At 29.5% G+C, this 16,041-nt stretch overlaps 1 protein-coding gene across 2 annotated transcripts in view; it reads right to left on the bottom strand.

Annotated features, from left to right (window-relative positions):
- Positions 1 to 2,827: 2,827 nt before the first annotated feature.
- The window catches only part of RapGAP1 (Rap GTPase activating protein 1), a gene marked incomplete at its 5' end in the record, with an annotated part of 482,599 nt that continues 469,385 nt past the window's right edge, over positions 2,828 to 16,041 (bottom strand). Inside the window, 10 exon segments of one of the 2 annotated variants that reach the window (XM_067049017.1) lie at positions 2,828 to 4,580; positions 7,836 to 7,867; positions 9,786 to 9,981; positions 10,085 to 10,182; positions 10,939 to 11,151; positions 11,270 to 11,435; positions 11,521 to 11,647; positions 12,322 to 12,473; positions 12,619 to 12,857; positions 13,215 to 13,379. In XM_067049017.1, coding sequence (XP_066905118.1) covers positions 4,553 to 4,580; positions 7,836 to 7,867; positions 9,786 to 9,981; positions 10,085 to 10,182; positions 10,939 to 11,151; positions 11,270 to 11,435; positions 11,521 to 11,647; positions 12,322 to 12,473; positions 12,619 to 12,857; positions 13,215 to 13,379 — 1,416 coding nt within the window. 2 annotated transcript variants of the gene reach the window in all.

Genomic DNA, 16,041 nt, shown 5'->3' with positions numbered 1-16,041 from the left:
ATTTAAAGCTATTCAAATTACTGAATGAAACATGTTTGAAATGGTTGAAGAAAAGTATATTTTCAGTTTTGAAAAGGAATTTGTATCCTATTCTTGAATAAGTTTTGGAATACTAATTGTATAATTCATAATTCATACAACCACGGGTCTAAACAGTATGGGTATATTTGTTTCGCTAGTATCAAAGGTCTTTTTGAGCTAATGAGAAATACTCTTAAACACTTTATACTTAATGCCATCTTAATACTATGTTGATGGTATTAAGCTTAATAACGAGATGAATATACAATTACAAGAGGAAAACTTACTCATTAGTAATTAAGAACATACATAAATAAATATCAGAAGCAATGCCAAACTAATAGAATAGTATGGAAAACCTGATATCTCCTGTGCTATTAAGAAGAGCAGGCTGCGATAGTTGGGACATGTGGAAAAGATGGAGCCCTCTAGGCTGCCTGGATCATCTAATTACATTGTCTTTAAAATTTGATATTTACTCCTTGCTTGAGATAAACTAATAAAACAGATCATTTATGTGAAGCTCAAAACAAATACTAGGTTCCTAAAAGAGTAATTGCTCATTTTTATTTATTTCTTCATTTATGACAAGTTCTTATGGTCCAACCTCCTTATAAAACGTTTTTTGTAAGCCAACAACAAAATTTCTTAAATTAAAGCCAAACACTTTTAATCTAAGCAAATGGTATTAATTTTTGTCAAAATAATTCTATTACACTACATATAGTTAAACGAGAATCAAATTCTTATTTTATTTGAAGTTTCTAATAGATTTAGAAAAATACATCAACTCATAGAAAGGCAGCATTATTTTATTCTAGACTGAGGCAAATAATAACATATTTTAAATGACATTTGTTTTATATTTCACTGCTTTACATTTTATCCTCAAAGTTTATAAATTTAATAAAAACATAAAGAAATGCACTTATTTATCAAGCACACTAATTAATAAATAAATATGAACAGTGTAAATAGGTATGATTGAAAAATTGTACGTAATTTTAACTACAAAAACCAAAAAACAAACAATTTAATGAAAATTTAGAATTTAAAGAATGTTAAAATAATAATTTAACTAACAGCCTAAATATAATAGCACATAAACCTTTATTTTAATAAAATAATAATAGTTTAACTAACTGCCAAAAGATAGCAGCACAAATCTAGAAAGATGAAAAATTGTAGTTTTAATAACTGCCGCTAGATGCCAGCACCATCCAAACAGCCATTTCCGAAGTCGAAATACAGCTGGAAAATTTTGTTTTGGACTAGGAGAATAGAAGTTAACAGGAGCTCACTTTCCGAACCTAACAGACCGGTCGACCAGTAAAGCTCCTGTAAACTCCTACTCTCCTAATACAAAATAAAATTTTCGTGCTGGATTTTAACTTCGGAACGTCTGGCTGGATGGTGCAGGCCTCTTGCGGCTGTTATTGGAACTACAATTTTCTATCTTTCTTGATTTGTGCTGTTATCTGTTGGCAGTTACGTGAACTATTATTATTTTATTAAAATAATTATTTTTAATTTTCCTGCTCTATTCCGACTTCCGAAATGACTGTTTGGATAGTGCTGGCCTCTAGCGAAGTAATTTGGAACTATTATTTTCAACATTTCTTTATTTATACTGTTATATTGATATTTTTTTGTTTTATTGATAGGAGTTATAATAAGGTTTACTTATTTTATTAACCATATTTATTTGAGTGTTCTTAATTAAGAATCTTTGATTGATTTTCCATTCTTTTAGGCTCTTATCAACTTAACAAATTTATGAAATGAATGTAGGAAAATGTAAAACAATGAAATACTATCGTTTAAAATATATTATTATTAGAAAAGACTGTGATTAATGAATTCCACCTTTCAATGAATGTGAGTTGTTTTGTGCAAGATGATCTATCACAAAAATCAAATTATATAAGAGTTTCATTAAGATTTAACTACCATGTTGTAAATTAATTTTATTCTGAAAAATAAATAATATTTACTTGGAATAAAAGGGGGGCTTTTAATTAGTTGTCAATTAGTTACAGATTAAGAAATAAATAAAGATGTTTATCTATTATGTAGCTAAATTATAAATAAATATTCATTCATATTTATTTCTGATCATTAATTAATTAGCATGCTTTATTAATTGAACTAATTTTTATTCCTTTATGCTCTTATTAACTTAGTAAACTATGGAGGTAAAATATGGGGTAGTGAAATTTTAAACAATCAAATTTATTCATTTAAAATATTATTTCAAAGAAATAACCATACTTCAATTAAATATTTTTGGACTATCATTGGCAAATTTTGATATCGTTATTAATAAGAATGGTTAATGATTTCAATATTAACATGAAAGTCGAATTTATATATTGTAACAAAAAGTGTATATTATAATGCAACAGATTTTGACCTTATGATGCCTGAATTATCAAAATGTAGACTACTGTGTAGCTTTTTAGTAGTTTAGAGACTAAATCTCAATATCACCAGTATATTCTAATAGTACTTAGATTTAAATAACAAACATTTTATTTACTCATTAATTTTATTAACATCTACTGAAGTCACTTGAAAATCCTGGAAGATCCATAATTGACCGTGTGTGATAATAAAAGGAAGACTCAAATAGTTTTATGATTATTTGAGTTTTTTCTTTGACTCTACCCGGACCATCTTCTTTTTTATTGTCACTTAAGATTTATATAGCATGGAAAAGTATAATAATATTTTAATTATATCAAAGAATACTATTTTTTTTATAGAAGATGTGTTTGGAAGGAGATAAGAATAATAAAACAGTATATTGTTTGCAACAATATATTTTTTTTCTTAACTATTTATATACTATTTAATACATCATATTAATTTGTTTTTAAAGTTACACAAACTAAAGATGTTAAATTATAAATACAAATAGTATGAGAAAAATATTAAAAAATATATATAAATGGCATTTACACAAATATTTTAAAGAATAAATGTAAATTACTTTGGTATTTTGTGTGAATGACTACATTTTTGTGCAGGCATCGACTGGGACATAAAGAGTCCTCTAAAAACAAATAAAATAAATAATTAAATCAAAACACGTACATTAACAATTAAGATAACACCAGTTTATTATTTTTATTTTCTTCTGGCAAAACCTATACAATTCTTTTTTTTCTAGCAGGCTAGACAAAAATACGATCTATATATCTATGTGTGCACAACATAAATAACATTACAATACATATCTGCCTCCTAAAATAGATACTCTGATTTTTTTTTGTTTTTTTAATACTATAAAATAGAAGAAGAAACAGTGATATAATTTCTTTCATTTTTTAAATATATATTATAGGTTATACTAAATAGATTTTAAGAGAAAAATAATTGTTATTGATTTGTGAAGTATGAAATGTTTTTTTTTTCTATCTATTAATCCATTTTCTTATTTTGAAAACCAAAGCATCAAGCTGCTGTTACATGCTTGTTTCATCAATTACTTAAATGTTTAGAAAGTTTATTTGTTAAGAAAAAGTTACGCAGTTATTAAGATTTTATAATAAAATATGGAATTCTTTGACAAAAAAAAAATATAGATATTCTCATTTTTAACTGCGGCATAAATTTAAACCATTGCTAAAACAACCTTTATTTTTAAACCTTATTTATAAAGTAAAAATTATGAAAAATCATATCATGCTTGACAATCAATATATATAATTAAATTTTCACTTATAAATCACAGCTAGTGAAAGCTTTAACAGTTGAAGACGTATAACTAACTATTAGAGCAACTGTAATTTAAGAATAGAATCTCTAACGATTTATAACAGGAAAGTCATCTCAAAGGATTTTCGCTATAACTACAACGCTATAATCTTTATTTCTTTCTTTAAATATAACTCTTCTTTATCTATACATCGAAATTTAACTCATAATAATTTCTTAAATTATATATTTATATATAACTTTACATAACATTTACAAACTTAACATTCCATCCACTTTTTTTTTGGCAAAGCGGAACCAAAGGACAAAATGAAAAATACACAGCGTAAGCGAAAGAAAAAAAAAATCAAATTATATACAAAAAGTGAAAGAAAAATAAGTTGTACTGGAGATTCCATGGTAACAAGATGGTGTAACCACTTTGGTGTTGTTAAACTCTCTCACGTTCCTAATGAAGAAACCCACAGGTTTAGTTAAATACAGAAATCTAACCCAGAGGTTTCCATTTTATATACATAAGTAGTAGATTCTAATAATCAAATCGAGATATAGAAGCATCTTCAAATCTAACATATGTCATATGTTAGGATATGTAAATCCTCCATTCTACACAATGAGAGAAATTTTTTTATTTGTTAATACACATTACTAAGAAAACTGCATTTACGAGATTACAGTTTTAGTTGTGAAGGAATGAGAAAGGTTTAAATGTTAGAAGCATCAGTGTTATAGTCTTTGAGGAGCTCTCGTAGCCTCAATATCTCCCTCGATGCCGTTGCGATTTCCGATTGGAGGGCTAACTCTTTTTCTCTCAGACGCTTGATCTCTCTTTGGCAGGTCTGAAACAAAGAGAATATAATTTAAATATTATATTAATTAAAAAACAATCATAAAAAAAAAAAATCTATTTTTAGGGGCTATTAGATTCCTATTGCCTGTTTCCTTTAAACCTCTGAATAAACTAGTTATAGATTAATTGTAATGATGAAATAGCCTATCTAAGACTGATACTCAAATTAGAATAGGATAGAAGACCTCAAAATATTTACCATATTTATGACGATTCCGAACAAACACCTTACTAAAGGTCTTGGTTAAGACTTTATACCTTTAGCTTCTTTTAACAAAATTTAATTTTATAAATATTCCTTTAGGATTTCCCTTGCTAAGAAAGAATTAGTTCCTAGGGAATGCTTTTATAAACAAGAGGTTTTTTATAAATGTTAAGAAAAGCTAAATGTGTACGTTTAAACCTTTAATTTGGTATTCCTTAAGAACGCAGCCTGTAGTTCTAGATTTAATCCATATTATATATATATAATGTAAATTAATATAAAAAATTGTTCAATTATAAAATAAGTCACTGGTGGAAGTGACATTAGAATTTTGATCCCATTAAAGTTTATGTTAGAATAGGAACCTTTATATAGACATTAATTATTTAAATATTCATATTAACACATTTCTTCCAAGTATGACTTTAACAATTTAAAAAAAAAATGCTAAGATAACGTAAAGTTTTTTTAATGAATGTACAAATGGATAATGAAAGATGATACTGTTGATGAACCATTAAAAGAGCCAAATATGAAGAGACCATACATCATTGTTGATACTAAATTTCATGTAAGTTACCAAGAAACATTAAAATGCTAACTGCTATTCAAGAAATTGAAAATTAATAAATATTAAACTTCATTAACTTGTTAGCGATCACAAAACTCAACATTACCTACTTGTTGCATTTTCATTGTTTAAATAGAATAAACTGAAATTACAGATGAAATAAATAAAAAATAAAATAAACTGATTATTAAACAATATTATTGAATATTGTTAATAATACTTTTCCCTTTCTTGAGACTGGTTATTCTTGTTTAAATAAAATAAATTTCATCCAATTTAAGTCTCAAAACAATCTGTATTTCTTTTTAAGTCCAACGTTTTAGCCAATTCGGCCATTCCCAAGGACAATCTTAAATATAAATATTACAACCATATCAATTTTAAAAACTTTTTGTAAGATGGCCAAAATGCTGGACTTATAAAGAAATACAGATTGTTTTGAGATTTAAATTGGATAAAATTTATATTATTTAAATATTATTGAATATATTTTTTGCTAAAAAATAGTTCCTCATTGGCACTGCCAATTTATCTTACTTTACAACATTTTTAACACTAACATTTTCATAACATGTGGCGGTGATGCCAACATGACATCACACATTTGAAATATTTCGTTCTATCTTATGGAATGTCAGTTGTAGGTTTGATATTAATAAATTATAAGTAGATAAAAAATAGTAACTTAGTAATTGGAGTAGAATTTTAATTCTAAAAATTAAGCATGGGCTAATTCTCTAATACGGAGTTATCAATATGGAATTGCAGATTGGCAGTAAATAAATCTTTGACTTTGAAAATTGAAGATTATCTTTACTTAGCCGTCTGTTCTGCAATGGATTGCCTCTCCTCGAGATCTTACACTATTTTAAAAAAACAGAAAGAATAGCTGGTAATGTGATATAATCTGGTTTAAAAGAATTTATTTCCTTTAAGACTAAAAGAGTATGAAGAGGGGAAAAAAATAATCAAAATAATTACATAGAAGCTAAGTGTGAGTATACGATGATTAACACTTGATATATTATAAATTATAATAATCATACCCATTAGTGTTCTATAAATATCATCCTAAAATCAGACATTCCATAGGTTAGTATCGGATAAGTATAAACATTTAATTCAATTAACCTTAAATGAAGCAGCCAAGAGCAACCAAGCAAATACCTTGCAATAATCAAGCACACTATACGCTCTTTCTTGTCATAACATCAACCAAACATTAAACAGTGAAAAAAAAATTCAATCTGCCAAATAATATTAGTTTTGTGTAACTGTCCCCAGTAAACTTCAGGTGATATCGACTTTATAAGTAAATTTATGACACCATTACTAATAATTTTTTGTCAAAGAGAAACCTCATTAATGAGGTAATTAATGTTTATTGGGAACGTTTCTAATGAGGAACACGCCACATTTTTCTCATCGGATGCCCTTTTTAAAGTATGGATTATTACCTATCACAGTTAAAATTATGTTAAAGTCAATTTTAAAATGCATCCAATACACAGTTATATTCAAAATATCACCACTCAACATTTAATAGGAGTTGGAGCTTTTTCACCACATTCATCACATCAATTAACTTTTTATTATACTGCATGTGAACTCAGTTAGTAGTCGACAAATAATTCATTTTATTTCTTTATCTAATGCAATGAAATAATGTTTTCTAATCCATCATGAGATTAATTTTTACAGTCAGACTGACTATTTAGTTTCTATGCTATTCTTATGAATTCTTCTGCGGTTCTCTCCCCAGCATCCATCACAACTTCCTCTTCAAGTTTTCCATAATCTCATGCACACCATCATCATAGAGCATGTGTATTGTGTAAACATCAAAAGCATCATATTTTATCTTCATTGATTTGTTAGATCTGTAGTATCTAACTCATAGAAAGATAATGAAATGGGTACAGTAGATCATTACAATAATTAAAGTTTTAAGAATAAACTGTAATTTTACAAAATTTGAACAACAAAAGTGGTTTTTAGATGAAAAAAAAAACAAAGAGAAAAAAGACAAGGAAGGTCAAATACAAACGATATCAAACCAATTATTATCAATTCAATAAATTCAAATGAACTTTTTGCTGAAGAAAGTAACAATAACTTTTAAATTGTTTAATATAGTTTTATATTGAACAAAAATCATCAACATAGGCCACCTGAAGCTTACAGGAAGAAAGTGCCAATTTTAATTATTTTCTTTTAACAATTCTCGGGTAACATTCCTTAACTGAACAATGAGCATCAAAAAGTTTGATGAATTTAAAAGATAATGTTTGCAAATGCATCAAACTACTTGAAGACATTTGCATCAAACTAAAAAGTGCTCAGTTGAATTTCAAAGCATGATCTTGTAAAAATATGCCAAATTTTTTGTAGTGAGTGCGAAGAGTGTGTGATTAGAGGCGGTTTAGAGTTATTTAAAATATTATTAGGTTAATTTGCCTCATTCTTACCTGAGATCCACTTCCTCGTGTATAGTGCCAGACTGAAAGCCATTACTAATATAGGGATTTTTGTGATACGCCAACAAATCAGTTATTTATGTCTGTTTGGCTCTCTTCATTTTACTTACATAAATGAAAATGGTAATGAGGTGTTGCAATGAGAACAATGAAACTTTAATTAAACTGTAAATAATTCTCTTTGATGTAGCATAATTAGTAAGAAAGGAATATATGCAAAACATTGTTAAATCTAGCCCCTGGAATTTGAGTCTATTTACATCTCCTTCAACCAAAACTATATCAGTTCTGATGAAGGTTGAAGGTGAGTCAAAACATCGGCATATTATAAATAATTAACAGAATTTTTTAAATATTTACTTCATATTTACTATCTCCTTCTTTATATACTAATCGATCTATAAAAATAAATAACATCAAAGAGTTTGTTTGGCTGAACACACTAATCAGGAATAACCAGTCTGATTTGAAATATTATAGTTGTATTAGATAGGCTGTTTATATTGGACGGCTCTATAGTATCATACTATGACCCATATAAACAATAGAAAGCCTATAAAGATGAAATTTTTGATGGTGGTTTTTCTTACGTTGTAGACATGAAATAAGGCCAAGTTTGAAAAAAAAAAAGTAATCTAAGTGGTTAAATAAAAATTTGCTCATGTCATGGCCCATAACAATGGTGCAGTAACCATAAACTTATATCAATCTGGAAACCATTGGAAATTTAGAAGAGTACCTTCTATTTGAGGAATAGTTTGCACTCACTATAAATAAAACAGAACAAATGTTTAAGTATATTGGAGCCAACTTGAAAGAAGACCATTTTTTCCATGGATAACTATATGTTATCTTATTTAGATCGGGTTGTACAGAAAACCAGTATATACATATGCTTCAAAGGGAAAGAACAAAAAATATTGTTTCATTTAGAAACTAAAGTATCTATTCATATTATAAAGCATATACAAGCATCACTAAGCAGCTCCTAGAGTAGCTTGCTACCAGAACAACGACTCAACAATAAGAGGGCAAGAGATAGAGAGCCACTTGGATTGAGATTTTTCATCAGTCTTTTCATTGAAAATTCACACAATCATGTGTGAGTAAATTACCAAGAAACTGTTCTCGGACTAGGGATAATCATGAGCAGAGAAGAGAAGATGAAATCAGAAGAGAAGATGAAATCATAAGAGAAGAGATAGTCAAATATTCCATACCAACCAATATATAAAACAATATATGAAAACTCTACCTGACTTCTGGGCACCTCAACTTACTGCAATAATTCTCCACTAACTGCAATATTCAATAGACCCAAATACCAATTTTTTTAACTAATCTAAATAGAAAATGTTTTTCTTTGCAACCCCATAAACCCTGTAATTTATTCAATAGATTCTTTTTTCAATTTACAATTAATTTTCTTTTACAATTACATAGAGTCCAACTGAAAAATGATCAGTCAACTGGAGAATTTAGGAGGCTATACAACACTGATTTTTTGAACAGTTGGTGGTATTGGTATTGAACCTTTTGGTTCGCTAAGTCTTTTTTATTATTATTACATAAATTCCATTAATATCAAACTACGTGAGGTAAAACTGCATGGCACAGCTAGTATATAAGCAAATAAAGCAATGATTTCATTGTATATGATAGGATATTTGACTCACATAATTTCAGTTCAAAATACTGAGGAGCTTCAATATCCAATTTAGATTGTTACAGTTTTTATCTACTTCTTGTTTATTGATTCTAAAATTGATATCCTATCATACTAATTTATGTCAAAATTCCTTTTGATAACATTAAACTACTATTGTTCCCAGCAACATCCATTGTTTTTAATAGTGATATGAATACTTTTTGAAAAATGAAGATGACAAAAGAGCCAAACTGTTAGTAATAGTGAAGGGAGTCGAAAGAATAAATACTTACAACATTCTGCCTGAGGAGGTGAAGCTTGTCACACTTTAGCCTGGTCACTTCTTGACTGAGATCTGCGACTGGGTCTAGGCATAGTGTGCACGGCTTACTGTTCTCTGATGAGCTCATGCTTTCGAGACCGGTGTCCGAATCGTTGTTCTCCAGTTCAACGCTGTTTAACGAAGAGCAATCACTCTCTGACACTCGACTGTAAACATTATATAAAAATTTATACAACATATAATTGATACTTTAAATGACAATGAAGTAAGTCATAAGAATAAATATAATATTATAAATAATATATTTACCTATTTAGTCTCTGAGTGTGAATATCTGGGCTGGAAACAGGTGAAGATGGAGAACTCTTTTTACCAAAAGTGCTACTCCTAGATACAGGATTGCCATTCTGAAAATTAAAATAAAACTTAAATAATCTATAAAATACAAAAAAACTCTCTCAGTCATTAAAAAAATGCTATTAAATTTGATAATCAGAATAAGTCAATTATCATTATTGATGATAATCATGTGATATAGTTGACAATGGATGACTTATACGAGGAGAAGATGGTTGGGGGGTGTGGTCAAAATAACACAAATAAGTTGAAGTAACTTATTTATCATTATTGATGATAATGATAGAACGGAAATACCATATAATTGCAGTCTTTCACTCAGAAAGTTGATGATAAAGATCAAATTGAGCAATTCGCTCATATTCCGGAGAAATTTAAGGATCTGTTTAAAAAAACTGTACAGGTTGAAAGGTAATAGACTGAAAGGTACTGTATAGGTAAGATAGAACTCCGAAAGCAACAAATAAGACATATGTAAGAGTTTATGAATTGCAACATTAAACACGAAAGGACTCCTGCATCAACTAACAGAGATGGAGTTATTTCTAAATCAGGAAAAAATTGATAGCTGTTTGATATCAGGGACGAAGTGGACGAAGAAGTTGAAAGGTTTGACTTTAACATACAGAAAGCAATGTGGGCAGTCAGATAGAAAGCCATAACAAAGAAAAAAAAATTGTATAGGTAGTACATGATTGGTCATATTAAATACTGAGTTAAAGTGATTGAAAGCCACCACATAGCTAACTCTCATGTAGTTTTGATTTATAATTATAAATTCATTTTTTTAGAGTTATTTAACTCACTATTTGTGGTGGCGCATCTTGCTCGTGCTTCTTGACCTCTTGTGACCTGACCCTGGCAATCAGAGCTTTCCTCACGGTGTCTATAAACCTTGAACCAGGTCCAGATTCAGATTTCGGTGTTTCTGATGTAAACTCCTCAGCGCCAACAAACTCCCGTGACTTTTCCTTCAATTCGGTCACTAGACTTTCAAGGAGACTAGACCTTGTTCTCAACTGAAATATTTTTTAATTATTTCATTAAATAGAATAAACAAATTATTATTTGAAATAGAACTAAAAAATATCAAAACAGATATTTTTCGTGATGAATTGATCAGGATATGATACTTACTTCGAGTTGGGCAAATTTGTGTGCCTTATAGCAGGCAGATTCAGCTGCAATTAATTTATCAAGAAGGAATTCTCGAAGATCTGGACCCTTCATAAAGATGGGTGGGTTTGGAAGAGACGGCCCAAACATCGGAACATCGTCCCGTGCTGTGATGCTAACTCTGTACCTAAAGAAATAGATTTGAATTAGATTTGATACAATGATAATAAGTAGTACACAATTAACTGTCTTTATTGAATTTTAATACTAACCTTGTGTTAGGAGTGTTGGGTTCGATTGCTTGAACTATAATAAAAGCATGAAGAAAATGAGAAGCAATCATGTCTGGACTAAAAGGTGTGTTCTTTTCTTGGAAAACTATAGCTACAATATCATTGCCTGCAAAAAATAAATTAAATTAAACTAAACTGATATTCACTTACTTATCTACATGGATTTTTTAAAAATGAGTTATAAACAAATCTTAGCTAAGTGAAGACTAAAAGGCACCAAATGCAACAATAATTTATGCAATCACAAATTATTAGAATCACTTTATAAAGTACCATAAGTTCACCTATCATCAGCAAAAGTGTGAAATATTTTATTTTATTTATTATTTATTTACTAATTTTGTTTCACTCAATAGTAATCATTAGATAGTAAACTCTATTATAAAAAAATCACTTAAATATGAAAAAAATTAAATTTTTTATACAGTTTTGGTTTTTCTTTGAAACGTTGAGATTTGACAGTTACGTGGTTTATCACTTTGGCCAACGATATTTGACAAATATTTTATACTGAATAATGTCTTGCATGAACGAATTCACCTACTATAATTACTCCATAGTACATTAAAAAGGTTTTTGATCCCACTTACTTACTTTAATAACCAACTAATCAAACCTGATTTGATGCTTATGAGAAAACTGTATTTATATAGAAAGGATGATCACACTTTCGTGTGAGTGAATCTCATGTGATTCATGATGTTAGGTTCATCATAACATTATTATCTTAAATAGCGAAAATCATAATAAAAAATAATAAAGTAAGTTATTAAATATTACCTATATGCCTTTTCCTCTGTAATTGCTGTGGGTCATTGTCGGTATATGGGAGGAGAGTTGAAACATGGAAAATGATCTCAGCCCCCTTGTGCACCTGGTACACAGCTTCGTCTCCGGTCTGCCCAAATTGGGTGTCTAAGCCTCCACGATATCTGGATAGAATTTTAGTAAAAGCAATTAACTACAGGTTAACAAAAATATTATTAAAATGATATAAGTACAGAATGAGATTATATAAGCAACGAATGAGCTGAAATAAATATTGAGTACTGTGAATAGTATGATTCTTCTACTGACCCTTTATGGTATTTGAGGTTGATCCTGGAGCCTAGACAAGAAAGGAACTCTTCAAAAGCTGGACTAGCTCCCCTGTTAGAGAAGAGCTCCTCCTCGGTAGTCTGGCCCATCTTCTGAAGTAACACTCCAAATTTGTAATGCCTCACTATGGAGTGCTCATCATACGCAGCTATCAGCCTTGAGGCTCTTGGAGCTAGCACAGGCTCGAGGCTACTCAGCGATAGGTCAGCACAGACTGCCTGGATAGATAAAAAAAAATATGATCATTTATTTATATTTATTTTATTTATACTTAACCAATATATTTAGTACTTAAATTCATTGATGAAAAAAAAGGTATTATAAAAGAAACACAAAAGCATCACATATTGTTTAGAAGGGATAAAACTCTGTATAATGATACTCTACGATAAAGATAAGATCCTGCATAATGAATAGTTAGTTATTCCATAATAATAATAATTATTATAGACAGGTTAATGGCTTAGTAATGGGAGATTAGTCTTTCAGTTATATTGAGTGAATGTTATAATATATTACAAAAATTCTATACAAGTCTCTACTTTATACTTTAATATTACAATAGTTTTTGTTACCTTTGCTACAGTGATGGGCGGGGTGTTGGTGGATGGTATGACAGTTTGGAGGGTGCCCGTCCTGAGCCTCAGGAGTACCCTGGTCTGCTCATCATTGGGCTCGTGCTTGAGGGACAGTAGCACTGGTCCGAGCACTTCATCCCAGCCTGTGAAGTTGGTGTGCTCCTATAACAGAAGGTCAGCTAAAGTTAGGTAGTCAATTGTGACCTTTCGAAGGGTCAATGTCTTTGAACTATCACAAAGTTATTGGTCCATCTCAAGTATTCAGATGGATTTTTTATTAATATCTAGTTTTTAATTAATTTAAATTACTAATTTTTTCTAATGGCTTTTAATTACTTATTAAGTAAAAACACAGTCTATCTACCCTTCTAATAAATTTCATTAATGATAAATAATGTGCTATGACAATGTTTTATTATTTATAATTACAGATCAATAGATTTTGTTAAAATTTACAGATTTGATAAATATAATGCAACACAGTTTTACATTAATACTATTCAGCCTTCACTGGCTCATTACCAGTGATGTGGTGAGAGAGCCGTGCTGGGATCTTGAAGAGCCCTGCTCTACCCCTTATACGTGGGGATAGAATGGGCTCGGGGATCCTCAGGTCGAGATTATAAATAGTGTATATAATTTATTTTACATTGTTTGATTATGTTCATTTTATTTATTTATTTTTTCTCTTTATATTTTTGGTAAAAATGTGTTCAATTATCAATATTACTCATTGCCCAAGTTTGTGGCAGATTCTAATAATACTTATCAATTAAAAAAAGAAAAAAAAAAAGATTAATACTGCCACAAAAAATATATTTTTTTCCCCCTATTTTGTCAAAGTTACGATTTTTCTAATGTAAAAGTTCTCATTAAATGTTAATATTCTAACTTTTTTTTTTTTGGCCAAGACTCCCATTGGAGTCCTATACTGCCTAACCATGGTTGGGGGGGGGGGGGATCAAAGTTCTTCATTTTGTGGGACCGCCACTCAATGAAAAAAGTCAACGTTCCAGGCCGGATTCGAACCCATCCCAATAGACATCAAATTGGAGAGACTGTGACACACTGTCAGTGTTAACCACTGAGCTATGGGCGACCCAATGTTAATATTCATTTATTTTCTAAAGGAATCTGTCACATGTAGTCTAGATAATTAAGCATATATTTAAAAAATATATAAAATCATATGTATTTCTCAACAATGAAATAAAAAAAAATTTTAATACAGGTTACATTCTTGTTTCTTTTTTTTTTAAACAGCTATTCCAGGCAATGCTCCTTAAATTAACCCCCTCCCCTACTAGTGCTGTCTTAATCAGAACTACTCTAATGCAAACCATAAGAATGGACGATTCTATCTAGATTTCCAAATGCATATCTTCATACAAAATAATAGCTTCATTGTTCCAAAACACAAAATACATTTAAAATTGCACAAAAAAAAAAAAAATAAATAAATAAATAAAACTGTTATATTTGATGTGCTATGGTTGTAATTTTGAAAACATTTAAGAATTTGTTACTTTACTCCAAATATATTCTGAATGACTTCATACTTATGTAAATGGTTGCATTAGTAGTGATAAGAAATTTATTAGGTTCAGTAGTGTGGACAATTTTTAATTCAGGGTGAAATTTCACTAAAAAATAAATAAAATAAAGATTATCATGAATGTGGAAGATGAAAAAAAACTCATTAAATAATGCCTTACGGTTACTGCGGTCATTTTGTCGGAACTTTACTTTGAAGTTGAACACCTGGTTTAGAAAAAAATAAAATAAAAAAGAAAAGTGAAAAAAAAATAAAGCAGAGGGCAGATTCAGTTATGAATGGATCATTAAGCACAACGAAGGACGACTACAATAGCTCCCAAAGACCGCCAGCACAGTTTGTGTCTGTCTGTATGTCATAACCTAGGGCTCAAAATACTGTTTGTTTGGTCTTATTTAAAGGCGTAAAACCTTTCGGTCATCAACGCCTAATAATATTAAAATACCATTAAAACGTCCCTCTAGGTTAGAATGAATTATGTACACAACAGTTCATTTCATGTCAAAACTGCTGTTGCTGATTTCAAGAAATAGTTCAGGGTAATGCAGTAACTGTCGCACAAGAGCAGATGACACTGAACAATAGAGCAACCAACTATCAAATAAAACGTGATAGTACGACAATTCTGGTATGGCAGCAAATTCCATTACTAACACGAAGATAGTGGCTTCGACAGCTGTCACTACCTCCAATATTTCCTGAGTTCCTACGAACTTAAAGTTAGACAAAACATTGCTGTAATTCTACGTCATTCGTAAAAAAACAGATAATAAATAAATTGACTGTATTAAGCCAAGTTTAGCAGCTTAGCGATATAAGGGCTTAATCATAAAATTTTTATTACTGTATTATTAAATCATTAACAAGAAAAACGTAATTTTAACTAGCATAGCAACCACCTGTTGTGTCGCTAAATGAGGACTTATTTTATACACTTTTAATTCCTTCAGGTTTTAACTCTTTGACATCTAAACTAGAATCGATTGATGATATGAGGGAAAGTAAAATTTCATTTTTGGGCTGCCAAATTATAGAGACTTGGTGGGGTGACTTCATTAATAAACAAGCATATGATACTAAATAATTCAAAAACACTATCCAAATTATAGTCTCAAAACATTTATTTCATTTACACGTCCAACGTTTCGGCCAATTCGGCCATCTTCAGGGACAATCTACTACAAAAAGTTTCCATTATATGTATGATCCTACAATCAATTCAATTATTTAACATTATCATTTATAATTTACCTTACCTTAATTTACTAT

This window comes from Halyomorpha halys, unplaced genomic scaffold (assembly GCF_000696795.3).
Source record: "Halyomorpha halys isolate HHAL.00 unplaced genomic scaffold, Hhal_1.1 Scaffold58.1, whole genome shotgun sequence".
NCBI lineage: Eukaryota > Metazoa > Arthropoda > Insecta > Hemiptera > Pentatomidae > Halyomorpha > Halyomorpha halys.
The sequence above is the reverse complement of the archived record's forward strand: the minus strand, read 5'-3'. Positions and strand labels throughout refer to the sequence as shown.